Genomic DNA, 21,264 nt, shown 5'->3' on the forward strand with positions numbered 1-21,264 from the left:
AGCCAATTCTTAGTCTCACTCTCTCTCACTCAGTCAGCTGACTTGGCCGCGCACTCGCGATAGTCTAGGGCTACCTAGCGGCTGCCGAGGGAAGGATAAAAATTAAAATATTCCTAGACTGAATTTTTAACAAAGGCATTGCGCTTCTTAAAGGGTTTGTATTAATTGCTTGTACTTTGTTGTTAAAAGCTGTTTAGAAAGTTTCTGTTTCTAAATATTCTTAAATAGTTGTAGCAGGATGAATGTTTGTAGCGCAAGCTGAACACAGTGACCATGGGATCATCCCAGGAGTTGCGAGTAGGAGAGTGGGTGGTTGCCATGGGTAGTCCATTGTCTCTCTCCAACACTGTCACTGCTGGCATTGTCTCCAGCCTCCGCACTAGTCAAGAGATTGGACTCCATGGCAAGGATATGGATTACATTCAGACTGATGCTCCTATCACTGTGAGCATAACATTGAAACTTACATTCCTTGTATGATTTTATGAAGTGTATTTCTTACAATTTTAGGACCTAATACCACCTTTTTAATCCGCAGAAGTGAAATTAGTTAAAAATATGACATTCTGGACCATGGGTTGTGGATGTGTGTTTGGTCCTATCCTATTTCTGGGTGTATTAAGTTTTAAACAGAACTCTGATTACAGGACATAGTTACTTGTAATACTGTATATTAAAAAGAAACTAAGTCTATTTACCACAAACAAAGGCTATCAAATTGCAACAAACAAAGTTTTCTGATCTTCAGCTGAACGTTTTCGTTGGTGGTGGTTCCCCCAGGTTGTATAAATTCAATGGATAATTAATTCAAATAACTCAACTGCCTTATTGATTTATTTGTTTGTGAGAGAATGTTAAGGCCATGTGAAATACATGCTTTCTTGTAAATCAAATCTAAAAGATCTGTTTTTACACAAAACAACTAATACAAGTAAATACTCTATAAGTGAATTCTTTCTTATCGACAGAAACAATGCCATTCAAATGGATTTGCTACAAACATAAATTGCCAATAGAAACAATAACAATTATTGGCAGAGAAACAGGGCCACTTTTATAAACAGGCAGACTGGGCATATGCCCCCACCGGGTGCCCCTCAACCACTGCCTGCCCGCACTAGGAAATAAAGGAGGCACTGCTTTTGGGTTTGCCCAGGGCTCCACTGACCCTTAACGCAGCCCTGCAGAGGAAGGAAAAAAATATTATATTTTATGTCTTGTATAATGTTACTAAACTGTCGTACTTGACAAGGACCTCTCTTTTTCTGACCACGTCACATCTGCAGTCCAACGTGCAGTGGGAAGATTGAGAGGTCTTAGCAGATTTAAAACTCCCCTGCCAGAATATGCCAAAACGCAACTCATGCGGTCCTTGGTCCTTCCAGCCTTCACATATTGCTTTCCTGCATATGGAAACAGCATCTCTAAGGAGGACATGGCAAGAGTTCAGAGAATTCAAAATTCTGCCATAAGGTTCATTTTTGGCCTTAGTCGCTTTGACCACGTATCCTACCGAGATGCTGCTAAGCTCATCCCAATGGATGACATGTGCAGAAAGCTGACCTGCTGCCTGGTCCACAAAGTGCTCACGCTGGGAGAGCCTCATTACCTCAGTGAGAGGCTGAAGTACAGGAGGGAGATCTGTCTACGTAGTACTCGCTCTGACCTCAGGCTTCACTTTCCTAAAGTTAGGCTTGAGGCTGGAAGAAGGTCTTTTTCTTATTTCGGCCCGCAGTTGTACAATGGCCTCCCTCAAGTGATTAAGGGTTCGAAATTTTATAACTCATTCAGGGCCGCAATGAAAAAAACAAGTGTAAAATTTATGTTTTAAATCATTCTGTTGACATTTCTTGTATATACTTATGTAAATATATTAGGATAGTTTAGATTTAGTGACTTGAGTCAGTTTGAAAAACATGTATCATGAATCTCGCTCGTAAATAAAGGCATTTTTATTTATTTATTTATTTATTAAACCCATGTCTGCTCTATTTTAAAACGTTTTTATTAGCTCGCTTTGTTGTCCGGTACAAATTTTGAAATCGATATTAAACCAACTACCCGATGAGCTAGATAGAGACTTGAAACTTGAAACATAGCTCACAAATGGATGACAATGCAATATTAAATCATTTTACTTTCATATTTCCCTTGGGCTACGCCCTATGGGCTCGTTTTCATTAGCCTGCTTTCTTGTCTGGTACAAATTGAAAAAATGATTTTATACTAACTTCCCGATGAGCCAGAGACTTGAAACATGAAACATAGCCCACAAACGGATGACAATTCAATATTAAATAATTTTATTTTCATGTTTCCCTTGGGATACACCCCATGGGCTTCCAAAGTTTTAATGTTTACATTTTGGACGAATGTAAATAGTCAAATATATGAATTTATTGAAGTCAGCCGTAAATACTCAAGTTTCAAAGAGCAGAGGTTAAGAGGTACAGGTTATGCTCCCGAGAGATTCTAAATATAAAGCAAACATTTCAAAATGAATATAAAACATCTGATTAAACAGATAATAAGGTTTTGGTTATGTATTAACAGGCCATATAAAATAGATTTAACATATTTACACATTAAAGACTAAAAAGTAGAATGTGCGTTTAAAAACGTGGTATTTTAAAAAGTATTTTTTTTCTATACATTATTTTTTGGAAAGTATACTGGCATTGGTTTAGGTTCTTTTTCATCCTATTTAGTTGTTATTATTAATCATCATAAAAGTTTTATGGAAATGTGGACATTTGGGTTTTTGACATGTAATAGAGATTGATAGTTACAGTAGACTCCCTCTTATCCAGACTCCTCAGGACCGAGGCCAGTCTGGATAACGGTTTTTCCGCATAAACCGACGTCACTAAAACCTCGTTAATACGGACCGTTTGCTGTGATATTTAACTTAAATTTAGGAGAGCATTGTATTTAGACTTGTGATCACTGGTCTGAAATCTTTCCCACGAGAACAGTGGTTTCAGTAGCACCCACTTCCTGCTGATCTAGTCCGGTTAAACCAATGTGCTGATAAAAATTTTCCGTTTAAAGAGATGTCATTTCCGCCCAGTGTAGTCCGGTTAAACCGATGTCTGGTTAAAAGGTGTCCGGATAAGAGGGAGTCTACTGTATATTATAATTAGTAATAACTGTAAATTGATGTTTTGCTGTGCTTAGAAACTACAACATTATTTATGAATTACATTTCTTGTTTTTTTTTTTTGTTTAGTTTGGAAACTCAGGAGGCCCTTTGGTAAATCTTGACGGAGAAGTGATTGGCATCAACGCCATGAAAGTGACTGCAGGAATATCCTTTGCAATTCCAATTGACTACGCCAAAACCTTTTTGAAGAATGCTCAGGAGAAAATCAAAAGTACTCATATTTGCAGTTATTTAAAGATAATATTCCTTATAGTGATTTTGCTTGGTTTTAGTCTGCCATAACATTAAATAAAAACACTGCAGCTTAAGAGCAGTTTTTATGCTTTGCAGGTCTAAAGTAGCATTTTTACTTCCTAGGGATTAAAAACCAGCTGTTGTAAACAGTTGTAAATTTCAATTGTAAGCAATCAAATGGATTGAAATTATTTATCGATTGATTCATCAGGTTAGGTTTTAGCTTATTGTAGCATTCTTTTCTTGTCAATAGTTCAGCATACAGTATATGGCTTCTAGAGAAGGCATTTTATTTACTGGAGGATTAACTAACAAATGTATGGTTATTTTTAAGTATTCAATAATATTTTGGTTGTTGTTTGATACAATAGATTTGAGTTTTAAGACAAATCACCTGTCAAATATTGATGTGTAGTAGACTCCCTCTTAATCGACCTGAACGGGACTGGACCTAGGTCGGATAACTCAAAAGGTTGGTTAAAACGGACAATCCCTAAAAACTAAAAAAAGAAGGGCTTTTCATTCAGAATCATTATTCTAAAGTCGTGTGTGCATTATTTACAAAATAAACTACCAACATTTGTCTCCTTTCTTTCTTAAGTACTCACGTTAGAAAAGTCACAAATAAACCTAAATCACAGTAAAGTCAAATTATTTCAGTGGAATAAATTATAGTTGTAAGTTGTAAGCAAGAGTCAATCAATACCAATATTTATACCTTTATACCAATATTTTACTACCTTTAGTAATATTATAGAACGTACCGCTGTCAAGGCGGTCCAATATTTCTGTTCCATTGTTTTGTTTCACCAATGCCATTTTTATGTTCGGTAATTGTATTAGTACTGTATATGATAAAACACACTTTATTTTAAAACTATAATTTTTACAGTGTTATTAAAGCCTAAGCATGGTTCCATGTAATAAACTAAGCGGCTTAACACACACAGTATGCAATATGTTTTAGGATAAACACATAACAACTTGTTATTAGTAACATCCTGTAGAGCTAAGAATATTGTTCCCATCGCCGAGGATGGGAGCAGAAATGCCAATATTCATAGACAGCACCAGTTAAACCGAACTGCTCTTAAAATAAAGTCGGTTAAAACAAAAGTGAGGGCGGATAGTACAATTATTGGTTAATGCAAGGTCGGTTTAGAGAGGGTCTATTGTAAAGTGATGATATTAAAAAAAGAAATGAATATCGATGGTATTATGTAGGCACAATTGTAATAGATAAAATGATTGAATAACTTATCACACAGCTGCCTATTTAGATCAGCAGAATTGAAAAAAGTTAGATGTCGTTTTGAGAGGTTATCTTTACTTGAAAAGTATTTTTGTTTTCAACTTTAGTTTATTGAATAATGCAATGTGACAAAAGATATAGTTCATGACACGGGCCAAAATTGACTTTTCGACCCTCGCTCATTTTCCGATAGGCTCGGGTCGAAAAGAGTCACTTTATGCCCTAGTGATGAAACCCCCCTATTTGATTGTGTGGCTTTTTAACACACCTTATTAAACTATTAGAATATACAGGTTGGCTGAAGAGTAATGTAATTTGAACCCCCTCTTAACTTTTTGACCATTTAAGAAATTTGAAATAGGTTTGCAACCTTCTTAGATCAGGGGCTACAATAATGATGGTTAATTTTTTTTTAATTACCTTTAGGGATAGTGATCTCAATGGACCTTCAAGGGATGTGTTTAGCCACAGCCACCTCTAATACAAGGCCGCGGCGAGTGAAAAGCGGCAACGTCGCATCAGTGTCTTGGCGTTCGGTCGTTTTACCATTACAGTGAATGGAGGAGTCGCGTATTCTACGTACATAATCGCGTTTCTACTACCTTTAATCATTAGTAATGACATTAAACTTCTTACTACAGCATGCCAGATAGATGTTATGTGCCTGGATGCAAGAATAATTACGATAGCTCAATTAAAAATGAATAATACATACAGTGTTCTAAGATTCTACTTGATCCACCGCGTAAGCAACAATTGCTTTCTGCTATTCTTTGATCAAATTAGACATCTTAAAAATATTCTCGTTTTTGTGTGAAGCATTTTTCACGAATATGAGCTTAGATTAAATTTGTAAAAAAATGTAAGAAGAAATAAGAAATAAGCCAATATAAAAGAAATAATAATAAAAAATCAAAGAAATAAGCCGGTGTTTCTGTTAAGTAGGCCTACTAGTAAAAAATATGTAACCTACTGCACCATCTAACAATAAAAGCATCATAGTCTCGGAATCCAGTCTGAATGTTGATGTGATAAAAAATTCTATTAATATTGTGGAAAGCCATATGGAGGCCTAGCTTCTGAAATCGTTTACAAAATGGCAAACGTTTTTCTTAGTAATTATTCAAAGAAAATAAATTATTTAGTCAGTATGCCTTCAAAATGAAAACTTCAAATTTTGTTGTCGCTAACTTATGGTTTCCTTAGGTAGAATAAAGAATATTAAAAATTAAAAATTAATTTTATTTGAACAAATTGTTAGATGTTAGTCTCTACAAATCCCAAAGTCTCTACAAATATTGAAGTGGCAATAAGTTAGTCCTACTGTATAACCATTCTTGGTATTGTAGCTTTATTTTGTAAAATTTAAGCACAGTCTGTCTAGTAGTTTTTACTATGTTGAATAACACACATATATACAGACACCATGAGATTGTTATATAATAGTGTAGATTAACAAATTAACAAAGGAAATATTTAAAGTTCATCTATTTCCACATTCATCGTACTAACAATACGATAAATGCAACCAAAACATTATGTTTGTATATTTTTAGTTTTAGACATATTGCGGTATGTTGCAATTTTTCAATAAATAAACAACCTAGATTACAATTTTGTCTATTTTACCATACCTTAAAATCTACTAAAATATGTTATTACGTATTTAAATACTTTCATTCATTGATACAAAGCAGCAATACTCTCATTGATGTTCATAGCCTAGCGCGTGTGAAGACGGACGCAGAGGGGGTGTGATTGCGGCGTTGCCAGTTCGAACGTCGCGGCCTTGTATTAGAGGTGGCTGTGGTTTAGCTCAAAATTTTCAAATGGGAAGTATAGTTGAGTTTGGTATCATTTTACAGGCCTTGTTAAAAATAAACAATTAACATAAAGAAAATAAAAATCGGACAACTAATGATAAAATGGCAACCAAAAATTACTTTTAAATAACCCACCTTAAGAAGCGTTGTCGTCGTAAAAAGTTATTATCATGAGCCTATTTTATTACCTTTAAATTTTTATCAAGGCAAAATTTTTGAGTTCAAACCATTGGTGATAACATCTGCTGGTTAGTAACATTACCTGGAAAATCCCCTACTCCCCATTATTGCTGTTATCAGCAATCTCTGTGTCCGTTCATTCAGGACGAATCATTTTAGGGTGCCATTTTGTTATTAATGGCCGATCTTTCTTTATTTATATTGTTTAGTTTCATCGAGACCTGTCAAATGACACCAAACTTGACTATATTTTCCATTTGAAAACTTTGAGCTAACACCTACCCCCACTATGGGAAACATTTTCTAAATTAATCATAATTATTTTAGCCCCTCATATCTAAGACGGTTGCTGCAAACCAATTTCAAATATCTCAAATGGGTAAAAGGTTAAGGGGGGGTGCAAGTTACTTTGAAGCCACCCTGTATAATGCTCATGAGATATCTGCTTTTAAAACTCTCTTATAGATGACTAAATACAATATTACATTTTTCTTTACTAATTACTTACTTACTCTTACTCCCATGGCCATCGATACCCAAGGTGGTATTTGGCCTCGCCAACTGAATGCCTCCATTCCTTCCGATCTTCGGCATCTTCCTCCATGACTCTTATCTTCCTCATATCTTTGGTCACTTCATCTTTCCACCTCATTTTGGGACGCCCAGGAGGTCTTCTCTCAACAGGGTTCTCTTTCCAAACTTTCTTTATCAATTCATCATCTTCTCTCCTTAACACATGCCCGAGCCATTTAATTCGTCGAATTTTTGCTTCCGCCACAGCATCTGGTGCTTTATACAGGTCTCTAATTTCTCTGTTATGTTTGATCCTCCATTCACCATTTTCTCTTGTTGGTCCAAAAACCTTTCTTAGTACTTTATTTTCAAAGGTGACAAGTTTTTTTTCAGTACTTTTGTCCAGTGGTTAATTTTGTCCAGTTTCTTTACTAATTGGTGTGAAAAATTAATCTTTTAGGATTTCACATAAAACTGACTCATAAAATATTCAGACCCTGTTATTTAAGATTAGTGAAACTTTAACGTACGTTATCCTGCAATTTCCAACTTCTCTAAACAGAATTTTAAAGTTTAAATTTATTTCTTTTTTTTACTAAGTATCATACTAGTGACATATCTTGTACCTGTTGGCTTAGCCCATTATACTATTACACAGTCTGGATGGCGTTGGTTACAGACGGGAGACAGTCAGTTCGTCGCTACATCGGCACCACTATGATCACATTATCTGAGACTATAATGAGAGACCTGACAGTCAGGGGCCTCGTCATTCCTCCAGGTCTCAACCAGGGAGTTGTCATCTGGAAAGTTGTCATCGACTCTCCTGCCGACAAGTAAGCTGTAAATGTTGTAATCAGTAATATCCACCACAACCTTAATTATTAGTGCATCGTGTGTAGTAGTCGGGGAAAAACGGGAAAGTCAGGAATTATTATTGAATTTCAAAATGGTCTTGAAAAGTCAGGATTTAGTCTTATTTTGTTGTCACTGTGGCAATTTTATGGATCATGAAAAACAAATTTCATGGCGATCGCGCAAGACAACGATGATGTTTTCATAACCCTGAAAGTCAATGATAATATGTACACGGTCGCGGGAGGTGTACAAGATTTTGCTGCAATCACGGGACAATGATGATGTCTACATGACATTGGAATCAATGGTGATGTCTACACGGCTGTGAGAGATAATCAGAATGTTTTGCGATCCCAAAGACCACGATAATGTCTACATGACCACGGGAGATGTTCATGATTTTGCCGCGATCGTGGGACAACCATGATGGCTACATTACCGCAAAGATGATAATGATATTTACACGGCAGCAGAATATGACCTGAATTTTGCTGCGATAGCGGAAGATGATGATAAAGTCCACACGGTTGAAAAATTTTATCAAATTTAATGCTAGATGGTTTATGTTACCTGGCTTCGTCAAGTGATCCTGTTTCAGTAGTACACTACTATAGTTTCGGACTTAAAAAGTCCATCTTCTGGTTGAACAAAAACGTCAATAAGCAATAAGTCATCTAACCAATTTGGTTAGATTCGTCGTTACACTTAGAACACATACATGAACACGAAAAACACAAAAAACACAAAAAACACAAAAAACAAATATAATACTTTAAAAAACTGGCCAGTGTAGTTTTTCACAAGGGACACGTGTGGTGACACTGGAAGATGAATCATGACTGCATGTCCAAGTCCAGTGGATGACGTAATGTCCCTCTCCTGACCTTCCTTAACCTTGGTCTGTGTTATCGCCATTGTCTCCGTCAGCTGATAGTTTCATAGCATTATTGTAAATTATGTTCGACTCAAATGATAATTAAATTATTATTGTTACCTTACAATATCCGTTTAGTGTTGGTGGATAAACAACTACATGTTTCGTGGCGACTGCCACATCCTCAGGTATCCTCTTCTCAGATTCGTCATCAATTTAAAATATAAAACATAGAACACACGTAGAAAAACACATAACATTTACTTTGGTACCGTCACGGTGCGTGCACGCGTTTGGTCGGGCCGGCGGCGACTGGACTGGCATTGCAGTGTCCAGTTCAAGGTCACGTGACGTGTCGATCAGCTGATTCCTGGTTTACTCTAATTATTGTGTCAAACAATGCGTTGGCCTGGGTATTTAATTTATCATTTAAAAGGTTGTTGCCGACGGATTTTGCTGCTTTGTAAATTTCGTAATTTTCTAATGCTGTTATTCTGTTTCTGTTGTTGCATCTATGGAGAATTTGTAGGTTTTCATCTATTGTAGAATAATTATGGTTGGTGTTAATTAAATGTTCAGCATAATTTGAAGTTTGAGTTACTTTGTTTTTAGGCAGGTGTTCATTGAACCGTGTTTTGAAAGACCTCCTAGTCTGTCCAATGTAAAATTTTGGGCAGTCGTTGCAGGCTATTTTATACACCCCGCATGTTTCGTATTTATTTTTTATTTGTGGCTTTTTGTTCAAAATGCTTTCTAGTTTGTTTGTGGTCTTGTAAGAAATTTTGTAATTTCTTTTCTTCAAAATGTTTGAAAATTTGTGGCATAATTGGTTATCGTAACTGAGAGTAACATACCGTTTTTCCCTATTTGCATTTGGGCGTACATTTTTCTTTCTATGCAGTATTTTGTCAGGCAGTGTGGGGTCGTAGCCATTGTCGGCTGCTATGTATTTAATAATCTCTAGTTCTTTGTTGTAATCGTCTTCATTCATTGGGACGGTTTTCAATCTATGTATAAATGAGTTGAATGCTGCCATTTTGTGTGAGGTTGGATGGTGTGAAGATGCATGAATTACTTGGCTGGATTGGGTAGGTTTGCGGTAAATACTGTATTGGAATTTGTCACTATTGCGTGTGATGGTTAAGTCAAGATAATTAATTTTTCTGTCCTGTTCTATTTCATTTTTAAATTTGATTTTTGGGTGTTTGTCATTCAGAAATTTGGTGAAAAGATCGATTTGTCTGGCATTGCCTTTGAATACGCATATTGCGTCGTCAGCATACCTCTGATAGAATATAACTTTATCATTATATTTTGATGTTTCGTTGATAATATGCTTAGTTTCAAAGTCGTTAAGAAACAATTCGGCTAATATGCTGGATAATGGTGAACCCATTGCTAACCCTTCCTTCTGTATGTAGTAATTGCCTTTGTATTCAAAGTAATTTTGTTGTGATATTACTTTGGTTAGGTCTATCAATTCTTTGATTTTGTTTTGGCATAACGTGTTGTTTTCTGTCAATCGTTTCTCAAGTATTGCAATAGATTCCTCAACGGGTATGTTGGTGTACATGTTGTCAACATCAAGAGACATGAGAGTATGTCCGTTTGCGGGTTTGATTTCATTTAACTTGTCAATCAGTTCAATGCTATTGCGTAAGCTGAAGTTGGGGTTCAGTTTTATGTTGTCTCTAATTATTCTGTCGATTTTCTTAGCTGTACGGTATGCTGGGGCTGATGTGTAATTTACTAGTGGTCTTATTGGTATGTTTGGTTTATGGACTTTTGGGAGTCCCCTAAATTTCGGGGCGTGTGGGGCTGTGATTTTGAGGTATCTTTTTGTGCCGTCTGAAAGGAGGTACTTCGACTTGTTGATCTTTGAGTTTATGTCCTTGAGGAAACGTGGGGTGGGATCATTTTTTAACTGTTCTATGTTATTGTTGGTGATGAACTGGCTTATTTTTTGGTCGTACTCATTTTCATGCATGATTACTGTGGTGTTACCTTTATCGGCTTTGGTCAATATGGCGTTATTAGAGGACAGTTTATTTTTAATTTCTTTAGCCACACGGAAGTCTTTAATGTTAGAATTTTTTTGTTTTTGAACTTTGGGGATTACGTTTCTTGTCAGTTTGTCATTCACTAGTACTCTTATTTCATTTTGTTCCTCGCATGGGAGCTCAAGTATTGTAGCTTCAGTGTTTAAGACTTCATTGGTGAGATTTTTTAGGTTATTTTGGGGTTGTAAGCAATGTTTCAAACCTTTGTTCAGCAGGCATATTTCTTCGTTACTGAATACAATGTTTGTTTCGTTTAGGACTTTTGGATAAAATTCGTGGTCACATTTAATGTTTTGGATGTTATCACATCTACCCTGTTTTTCATTAAGTCTCAAAATTTTGTCATTTTGGGTTTCACGTTTTTTTGTAATTATGGCTTCAATGCTTTCGTTTATACAGTCAATTAAACTGAGTGTGTTGTCAGGACCTAGCATGTTTGCAAGTTGTAGGTGAGTTTTGTAGAGTTCCTGATTTAGCATGTCTTTTTTGCTATAAAGAAATTTAATCTCCTCTTGGATCCAAATTTTCTCAGTATTTATTCTAACATGGATGTAATTAGGAACTATTTGTTGGGTTTGGCAATGTTTGTTGAATCTGATATTTTCAATGGTGTTCAGTAGTTTTAATTTCAAATTTTTGTATTTGTAGGAACATTTTGCTTGGTTCGCAAGTAAATCAGAATTCATTGTCCTACTTCTGGATATTGCTTTATATTAATTAAATTATTATTGTTACCTTACAATATCCGTTTAGTGTTGGTGGATAAACAACTACATGTTTCGTGGCGACTGCCACATCCTCAGGTATCCTCTTCTCAGATTCGTCATCAATTTAAAATATAAAACATAGAACACACGTAGAAAAACACATAACATTTACTTTGGTACCGTCACGGTGCGTGCACGCGTTTGGTCGGGCCGGCGGCGACTGGACTGGCATTGCAGTGTCCAGTTCAAGGTCACGTGACGTGTCGATCAGCTGATTCCTGGTTTACTCTAATTATTGTGTCAAACAATGCGTTGGCCTGGGTATTTAATTTATCATTTAAAAGGTTGTTGCCGACGGATTTTGCTGCTTTGTAAATTTCGTAATTTTCTAATGCTGTTATTCTGTTTCTGTTGTTGCATCTATGGAGAATTTGTAGGTTTTCATCTATTGTAGAATAATTATGGTTGGTGTTAATTAAATGTTCAGCATAATTTGAAGTTTGAGTTGCTTTGTTTTTAGGCAGGTGTTCATTGAACCGTGTTTTGAAAGACCTCCTAGTCTGTCCAATGTAAAATTTTGGGCAGTCGTTGCAGGCTATTTTATACACCCCGCATGTTTCGTATTTATTTTTTATTTGTGGCTTTTTGTTCAAAATGCTTTCTAGTTTGTTTGTGGTCTTGTAAGAAATTTTGTAATTTCTTATCTTCAAAATGTTTGAAAATTTGTGGCATAATTGGTTATCGTAACTGAGAGTAACATACCGTTTTTCCCTATTTGCATTTGGGCGTACATTTTTCTTTCTATGCAGTATTTTGTCAGGCAGTGTGGGGTCGTATCCATTGTCGGCAACAACCTTTTAAATGATAAATTAAATACCCAGGCCAACGCATTGTTTGACACAATTTAATTAATTTAATTAATATAAAGCAATATCCAGAAGTAGGACAATGAATTCAAATGATAACTTCTCATTCAATACAAATTGGGGATTTTGTTTGGACGATTTGTATATTTCATACTCTTCGAATGTGTTCATATAATGGCCTTTATTGCATGTATGGAGGATTTGCAAATTTGTATTCAAATCTGTATATTTATGGTTTGAATCGATCAAATGATTGGCATAGGCTGAGGTAGAATGTTTTTTAGGTAAATGTTCTTTAAAACGTTTTGAAAATGACCTTGAAGTTTGGCCAATGTAGAAAGAGGGGCAGTCATCACATGTGATTTTGTATACACCAGTCTTATCTTTTTTATCGATAAGGTCATTGTTGCGGCTTCTTAATAGATTAGATAGTTTGTTAGATGTTTTGTAAGACATTGTTTTTTGACATTTCCGAATGCACAACGTTGTTTAGTGAGACGCCATCTATTGTTGCGGCTTCTTAATAGATTAGATATGGCTTCTCACTAAACAACGGCTCTGGGACTGACTGAATCGGATTGAACTGGATCGAGTTAGGTATTATTTTTTTCAGCAGATTCAGAGCTTTCTCCTGATGTCTGTTTCTATATGCTTTTCATTTCAGTTCCGAAAAAATTGTAGCAGACAGCTGACGTGCGTATTTGTAAACAGCTTGGTTAACCTCGCACCGATGACTGATGTGTTTTATTATGTTTATCATTGTTTTAGTGTTAAAAATCAGAAGTAGTGATATACGTGGTGCATTAAAAGAAGATTTAAGTGATTTTGAAGGGCTGGTTGATGATCCTGAAGAAGTAGGTAGTGATATTGATGTAAATTATCAGCCAGATTCCTAGCTATAGTTAGGCTATGCATTCTTAGCTAAACGCTATGTACCGAAATCTGTTTTTTGCCCATAACTTATTTATTTGCAAACCTACTTAAGAACAGTAACTCATTACTTCATATTTCAAGTATTGTTTAACTATATTTATATTATTATAATTATTTTGTATAGGTCTACCCCAATTATGTCAAATGTCGCATATGATAAAATTTCCTTTTGTAGTAAGGCCTGCCAATCCGGCATCTGATGATCCTACACTTTCAATCCAGCATCAGTCTAAAGGGCTGATGGTTTTTTATGCTGTTTTAAGTCAATTTCAACGTATTAGCAGACGTTGGTAGCTATCAGCAGATGGAGCGTTCGTTCAGACTTCAGTAGCGATTATTCAGAGTTAAGTTGCATCATGAATCATTCAGACTTAAGAAGCGATTGTTAAGACGGCTGGAGCAATTGGTAGTCTCGCTAGTCATACAATATAATAAATAGGTTACATACCTTATAAATCCGACAAACAGCTCAATTTAATTGAAGGTCGTTTACATGTTTCGGCTTGTATCGGCCATTGTCAAAACGTTGCAGTTGGATGGTGAAATCCTTGTCATTGTTTTCTACTAAAAGTACATATATTTTCTGATAAAAATAAACTCAAAAATAAAATACTAATGTACCATCGTTATGTTGATGACACTATACTGTTGTTTGATGGAAGTGCTAGACAACTTGATATATTACATAAATATTTAAACAGCATTGATCCAAAGCTAAAATTCACCCTGGAAACTGAAAACGCCAATAAAATCAACTTTTTAGACCTCACTATTGAGAAAATCAACAACAAATTTGATTACAGTGTTTATAGGAAACCAACCACAACAGATATGACAATCCACGCCTCATCTTACCACCCGCCATCTCAGAAACATGCCGCTTACAACAGTATGGTACATAGGCTCTTGAACATACCCATGTCTATTGCGAATTATGAGAAAGAACTAGGCATAATAAAACACACTGCCATAGCCAATGGTTACCATATTAATTTAATTGATAAGCTCATTCACAAACATAAATCAAAAGCCAGTAAATCTGAGTTCACAAGAAAGGACAATGAGAAGTATGTTTGCGTTGAATACAGTAACATTCTGCATAACGGCCTATCCAAACAATTGATTAAACATGGTATAAATCTATCCTTCAGAACAACTAATCGTTCCGTAAATATTTTAAACAATTCAACCAGATGTGGTGATAAATATGACAAATGTGGTGTATATAAATTAACTTGTGCCAGTTGTCCTAGCACGTATACTGGGCAGACAGGTAGAGATTTCAATACTAGATACAAGGAGCATAGACCAGATCCTCGTAATACAAAACAAAAATCATCGTTTGCTCAGCATTTGGTCGATAAAAACCATGATATGAACGATATTAGTAAAGGCCTTGAAATCCTACATATTTGCCAAAAGGGAAGCAGACTTAACACTCTCGAAGAATTCGAAATTTATAAGGCACAGGTTAATGAGAACAACAATTTTGAGAGCGTAATTCTGAATGAAAAACTTAAATTCAAATCCCATCACATTTTCAATAGCATATTAAAACAAAGGCAGAGTTCGACGCCCATTGGTCAGCAGTCCACATCAGCTGATAAGACAACACCGACACAACTACTAGTCCAGTCTGCATCCTGACCTTGACAACGGTGTGCGTGCGTCCTGCCCGTGTATTTAATAGGCCTATTTAAAGTTTTATTCGTTTTTCGTAATGTTTTCGTCCCGTCCGTGTGTGTAGGTATGTGTTTGTGTATGTACTTTTAGTAGAAAACAATGACAAGGATTTCACCATCCAACTGCAACGTTTTGACAATGGCCGATACAAGCCGAAACATGTAAACGACCTTCAATTAAATTGAGCTGTTTGTCGGATTTATAAGGTATGTAACCTATTTATTATATTGAATACAACAGCTCAGGAGCTAGAATGGAAATGAATTTTAAGTCATACAATAACGGCATTTTTTAGAAAAGTTAAATAATCCTGCAATTCCAAAGTCCGGAATGTGCTGGATTAGCAAGCATCTTCTGTACTCTTATTGAATTATTTTACAATAGTAACTACAAAACTATAGTCCGTTCACAAAATTTAGGTGGTTTGAGGGGAAGTTCCCCCACTACCTTTTTTTTTCTTTATGTTGCATATGATTGACGTTTAGGCAAACCTCATCTGTAGAGCTATTGTTTTAAAGCAAAGGTAAGGGCAAGTGAAGCAAGTCAATTTCTTCCTCTAAAACTGCATAAATTTTGTGATAAAGTATCAAGTATTTTGTGATAAAGTATAGTACAAAATGTCTGGACAACAATTGTTACAGTTGTCTAGTAAACAATTGTGCTGCATGTTCCATCAAACAATCAGTAATACAGGTTTTATGTAAAGTAATTATTTGTTATGAGATAGGATTTTTAAACTAAAAAGTTACAAAAATATATTATTTTACTCATGACATGGTAGGCTACAATATTGTTTGCTACTCAAAATCAAAATACTTTAATTCGTTCTCCATATGTTGCTCTCCAGACATAAATAAGTTTATGCTCTATTTTAGACAATATACATTAATCAACACTACTATTCTAAGGAATTTAAACAAAACTGTTTAAAGTTGACTATTATTAGTTTACAGTGCCTGTTATGTTGTTCCAAATAGTAAAAGCCACAATAGAATGCCATTGTCAAACACTTAAACTCAGGAGATATATATTTCATCTGCTTCATTAGCTTCATTAATGGTTTCATTACACTCGCTCAATACACATGGCTTTTACCATTTGAAACACCATAACAGGTAGGCCTACTGCAAATATGTAATCATCAAAATAGCAGTTCCAGGGCTATTAGAATGAATATTATTGATGCTGGATGCAGGGGAAAAAGTATAAATTGTGGTGTGATTTTTTTCAAAACAGTTTTTCTGAATATTAGACTCCTATTATTTTATGAAAACACTGCATATTTTGATCAGATAATACAGATAAAACTATTTCTCATTTCAATGTGTTAGCGCTGGGATCAAGCCTGGTGACATAGTGACACACATCAATGACAAGCCAGTGATAGGAGCCAACAGTGTGTACCACTACCTGGACTCTCCCCAGGCACAGATGTTGAAGATGAGGGTACTGAGGAAAGGAACCTTTATGACACTCACTGTAGCACCAGAGGATGTTGTTTGCTAGACAACTTAGTGTGATGTTCAATAGATATTGTAAATTTGTATATTGTACTGTTTATTATTTATTTTTTTGAATAAATCTATTTTAAAATTCTATTTCTTTGATCAAGAAATTGAAAACTAATGACATTTCTGAAAGACTAATTTTACTTTTAAATAAATTATCTATAATATTAAAACGAAACAGTGTTTTTTTATTTCACGATTCTGAATCAACCACTCGACAGATTTTCATGATTTTTGTGTTGAAAGAAAGATAATTTTGAGAACTAGGGAATGTCGAAGCCATGATTTTAGTTTAGGGGCCCAGTTTTTTAGAAATTAAGTTTTAATTTTTAAAAAGTCTAGCAGCCGACGCTAAGATTCTAAACTAGCTTTTGGCATAAAATAATTTGCTTAACATAACAGCTGTAAACATTCAGCTTTTGTGTCACAAATTCAGCATTTGGATAAAAATGTAAAGACATACTAGGGTTGACTTATTTATACTATGTGTAATGCTAATCATTGAGCGCGTTCTGGGAACATGCACCGGTGCACCGGTGTTGCCCCGGTGCAAAAAATGTGTCGTTCTGGGAGACCGGTGAGTTAACCTAGCAGACAGCTATTTCCTCTTTTCCTCCACCGGTGCAAGATTTATGCACCGGAGAAATTGTACGGTGCATAATACACCGGCGGCCTCTGATTGGTCAGTTTCTTGGACAACAGCATGCAGCTACGGCAAGATGGCTGGTCCATCGAATAATGTTCATCAGTTTTATAGGTTATGTTGCGTAATGAGTGAATAATTTATTCTATGGAGGGTTAAATTACGTATTAAGTGAATAATTTTCAAATAATGTATCCTGTGAGGACAAGTTTGTTTGGTTTAAATATTATAAAGTAAATAATAGGTGAATGTGTAAATTATAATCCGATGTGTACCGTAAACCGGTGAATAACCATTCTGGGATACCAAGACTCTTGCCCCGGGGCGGTACCGGTGAGTAAGTCACCGGTTAATCTGCACCGGTGCACCGGTACATGTTCCCAGAACGCGCCCAATGATACGTTTAATTCTTCTGTAATAAATATACACAGTAAAATACTAGGATGTTCAAATTATTTTTTAAAGCAATCTTTGTAGTCTTCGATTTGTTTTAGAGCAATATAATTTGTTTTAACTAACAGCTGGTTAAATATAAACTATGGAACTATGAGGTTATTTTATTTTTGTCATTGATTATAGGAAATAAGTAAGATTAGTAGAGAAAATTAGACCACAGTTTTAACCAAAATTAATTAAACCACAGTACAAATCGAGGCTCTGTACACGGGTCTTAATAAAAAAGGGTAAATGCAAATTATTTTACTGCTCCACTTTTCAAGGAAAGATTAGAAAAATAACAAAGTTTACATGTTTTAATTCTTCATGGTAGCTTTTTGTTTACAATTAATGTTCGTCTGCTTTAACTTTGTTTGGATTAGGCCCGGAAATATTAATGTCATAAAAAGACGATCAAGAATAATCAGGAATCACGATTTTAAATTACCACCACAACCTCAGCCGGGTTTTATACAAAGATAAACAGATGGATGACATAGATTGAACACAACATCAACATTGACCTAGGATACTGCAATTAGACAAACCATCCTTTTATGAAATCGTGTTCAGTTGTGGTTACGGTTGGGGGCGCCCATATCAGCTCCCCCAAATGTGAAATTATCACTTATTTCAACTATGAATTGTAGTTTAAAGTAACTAATATAGGAAATTATAGCGATGTACATTTATTCAATGGGGGTGGGTAATTATCAAGGATAGAACTGATAACGGTATGGATAATAAACATTGACAATTACGTCATTAGCTTTACTAGCGTAGCGTGTTTACTTTTTATATTCCTGCTACATGTGACCAGTTCTTTAGTTCAAATGAATATTATTTGAACCAAACAGCTGTTTCAAAACAAACTGTTATTGTTTTTACTTTTCTTTGTTTACGCTTATTTATTTAGCAATTAATGCAGTGAAATTGATATAAAGGATAGGTGTGACGATTAGTTTTGATGTTAGGGCACCAAAGTTAAATTATGTGTACTGTGAATTTTATTGGATACTATCGTTTTATTTTAGGTCGTTTCTATTCAGACCTACTGGAAATTGTGTATAGTAGTTGTATTGTGGTGATAATAATTATGGAAGAGGGAGGTATGCTATGGAAGGTGGTATCGTTGACTAGGTCTATACCTACACTTCTCAATTTATTATTACTCCCTCTACTGTAGGCTCCTTATAATCAATGTGCGTATGTGCGAATCGGCTGCAAATCTCACTTCAACGCTTTTTACATCGTAAAAATTGCAGATTTGCTGTTTTATTGTAAAATTGTCGGATTTAAAATGCATATCGTATAGGCTTATGATGGAATAAAAACATATTTGGTCACACAACATTTGTTTTTGTTTACAAGATGATTTTACACATTAAAACTGCAAGAAACTTTGTCTTTATATGTGTAAACTAGCTGATCTGAATTTTACACGGTTTTAACTCACTACTGAATTCCCGTACGTAGGACGGGCTAACACCTCGTTTATTTTATTACAAAAACTGTTTTGAAATAATTTAATATAACCCAATCCGAGGTTTGCCCTCCCAATGGCTAAGCCAGACATTAGTAAGTTTAGATGGATTGCATAAATAAATACAGGATCGAACCTGCAGTTCAGCCCCTAAATCACCGTCTGCTGGACATTCACATAACAAAAACTTTTAAGTTTTAGAAATTTTAATTTTTTTTATATAATGTGATTATGTGATTTTGTATACACCAGTCTTATCTTTTTTATCGATAAGGTCATTGTTGCGGCTTCTTAATAGATTAGATAGTTTGTTAGATGTTTTGTAAGACATTGTTTTTTGACATTTCCGAATGCACAACGTTGTTTAGTGAGACGCCATCTATTGTTGCGGCTTCTTAATAGATTAGATATGGCTTCTCACTAAACAACGGCTCTGGGACTGACTGAATCGGATTGAACTGGATCGAGTTAGGTATTATTTTTTTCAGCAGATTCAGAGCTTTCTCCTGATGTCTGTTTCTATACCCTTTTCATTTCAGTTCCGAAAAAATTGTAGCAGACAGCTGACGTGCGTATTTGTAAACAGCTTGGTTAACCTCGCACCGATGACTGATGTGTTTTATTATGTTTATCATTGTTTTAGTGTTAAAAATCAGAAGTAGTGATATACGTGGTGCATTAAAAGAAGATTTAAGTGATTTTGAAGGGCTGGTTGATGATCCTGAAGAAGTAGGTAGTGATATTGATGTAAATTATCAGCCAGATTCCTAGCTATAGTTAGGCTATGCATTCTTAGCTAAACGCTATGTACCGAAATCTGTTTTTTGCCCATAACTTATTTATTTGCAAACCTACTTAAGAACAGTAACTCATTACTTCATATTTCAAGTATTGTTTAACTATATTTATATTATTATAATTATTTTGTATAGGCCTACCCCAATTATGTCAAATGTCGCATATGATAAAATTTCCTTTTGTAGTAAGGCCTGCCAATCCGGCATCTGATGATCCTACACTTTCAATCCAGCATCAGTCTAAAGGTCTGATGGTTTTTTATGCTGTTTTAAGTCAATTTCAACGTATTAGCAGACGTTGGTAGCTATCAGCAGATGGAGCGTTCGTTCAGACTTCAGTAGCGATTATTCAGAGTTAAGTTGCATCATGAATCATTCAGACTTAAGAAGCGATTGTTAAGACGGCTGGAGCAATTGGTAGTCTCGCTAGTCATACAATAACGGCATTTTTTAGAAAAGTTAAATAATCCTACAATTCCAAAGTCCGGAATGTGCTGGATTAGCAAGCATCTTCTGTACTCTTATTGAATTATTTTACAATAGTAACTACAAAACTATAGTCCGTTCACAAAATTTAGGTGGTTTGAGGGGAAGTTCCCCCACTACCTTTTTTTTGCTTTATGTTGCATATGATTGACGTTTAGGCAAACCTCATCTGTAGAGCTATTGTTTTAAAGCAAAGGTAAGGGCAAGTGAAGCAAGTCAATTTCTTCCTCTAAAACCGCATAAATTTTGTGATCAAGTATCAAGTATTTTGTGATAAAGTATAGTACAAAATGTCTGGACAACAATTGTTACAGTTGTCTAGTAAACAATTGTGCTGCATGTTCCATCAAACAATCAGTAATACAGGTTTTATGTAAAGTAATTATTTGTTATGAGATAGGATTTTTAAACTAAAAAGTTACAAAAATATATTATTTTACTCATGACTACTCTCTACTAAATCACCGTCTGCTGGACATTCACATAACAAAAACTTTTAAGTTTTAGAAATTTTAATTTTTTTTATATAAAAAATATATTTTTTGGTTTTGGATTAAGCGGACTTTCGGATTACCGAAGTTCGGATTATCGGGACTCCACTGTATATATATATATATATTGTTTATTGAAATAAATTATTGAACATTTAGTACCCTTTAGTTATTAATTTATTGCATTTATATTTCTTATTGCATTTATATTATTTATTGCATATATATATTTCTTTGAATGTAGACAGATTCACTTCGATAAAACACATAAGGAT

General features: G+C 35.0%; 1 protein-coding gene across 1 annotated transcript in view; it reads left to right on the forward strand.

Moving 5' to 3' along the window:
- Nucleotides 1–16,744, forward strand: part of LOC128986285 (serine protease HTRA2, mitochondrial) — a 52,929-nt gene extending 36,185 nt beyond the window's left edge. The window contains exons 4-7 of the mRNA XM_054406564.1: nucleotides 253–444; nucleotides 3,230–3,374; nucleotides 7,845–8,001; nucleotides 16,478–16,744. Coding sequence (XP_054262539.1) covers nucleotides 253–444; nucleotides 3,230–3,374; nucleotides 7,845–8,001; nucleotides 16,478–16,652 — 669 coding nt within the window. The 3' untranslated portion in view covers nucleotides 16,653–16,744. The remainder of the gene's footprint in view (nucleotides 1–252; nucleotides 445–3,229; nucleotides 3,375–7,844; nucleotides 8,002–16,477) is intronic.
- The last annotated feature ends 4,520 nt before the right edge of the window (nucleotides 16,745–21,264 follow it).

The sequence above is a fragment of the Macrosteles quadrilineatus genome, unplaced genomic scaffold (assembly GCF_028750875.1).
Source record: "Macrosteles quadrilineatus isolate MER2022 unplaced genomic scaffold, UCM_ALF_1.0 Scaffold_2__2_contigs__length_208266976, whole genome shotgun sequence".
NCBI classification, from domain to species: Eukaryota; Metazoa; Arthropoda; class Insecta; order Hemiptera; family Cicadellidae; genus Macrosteles; species Macrosteles quadrilineatus.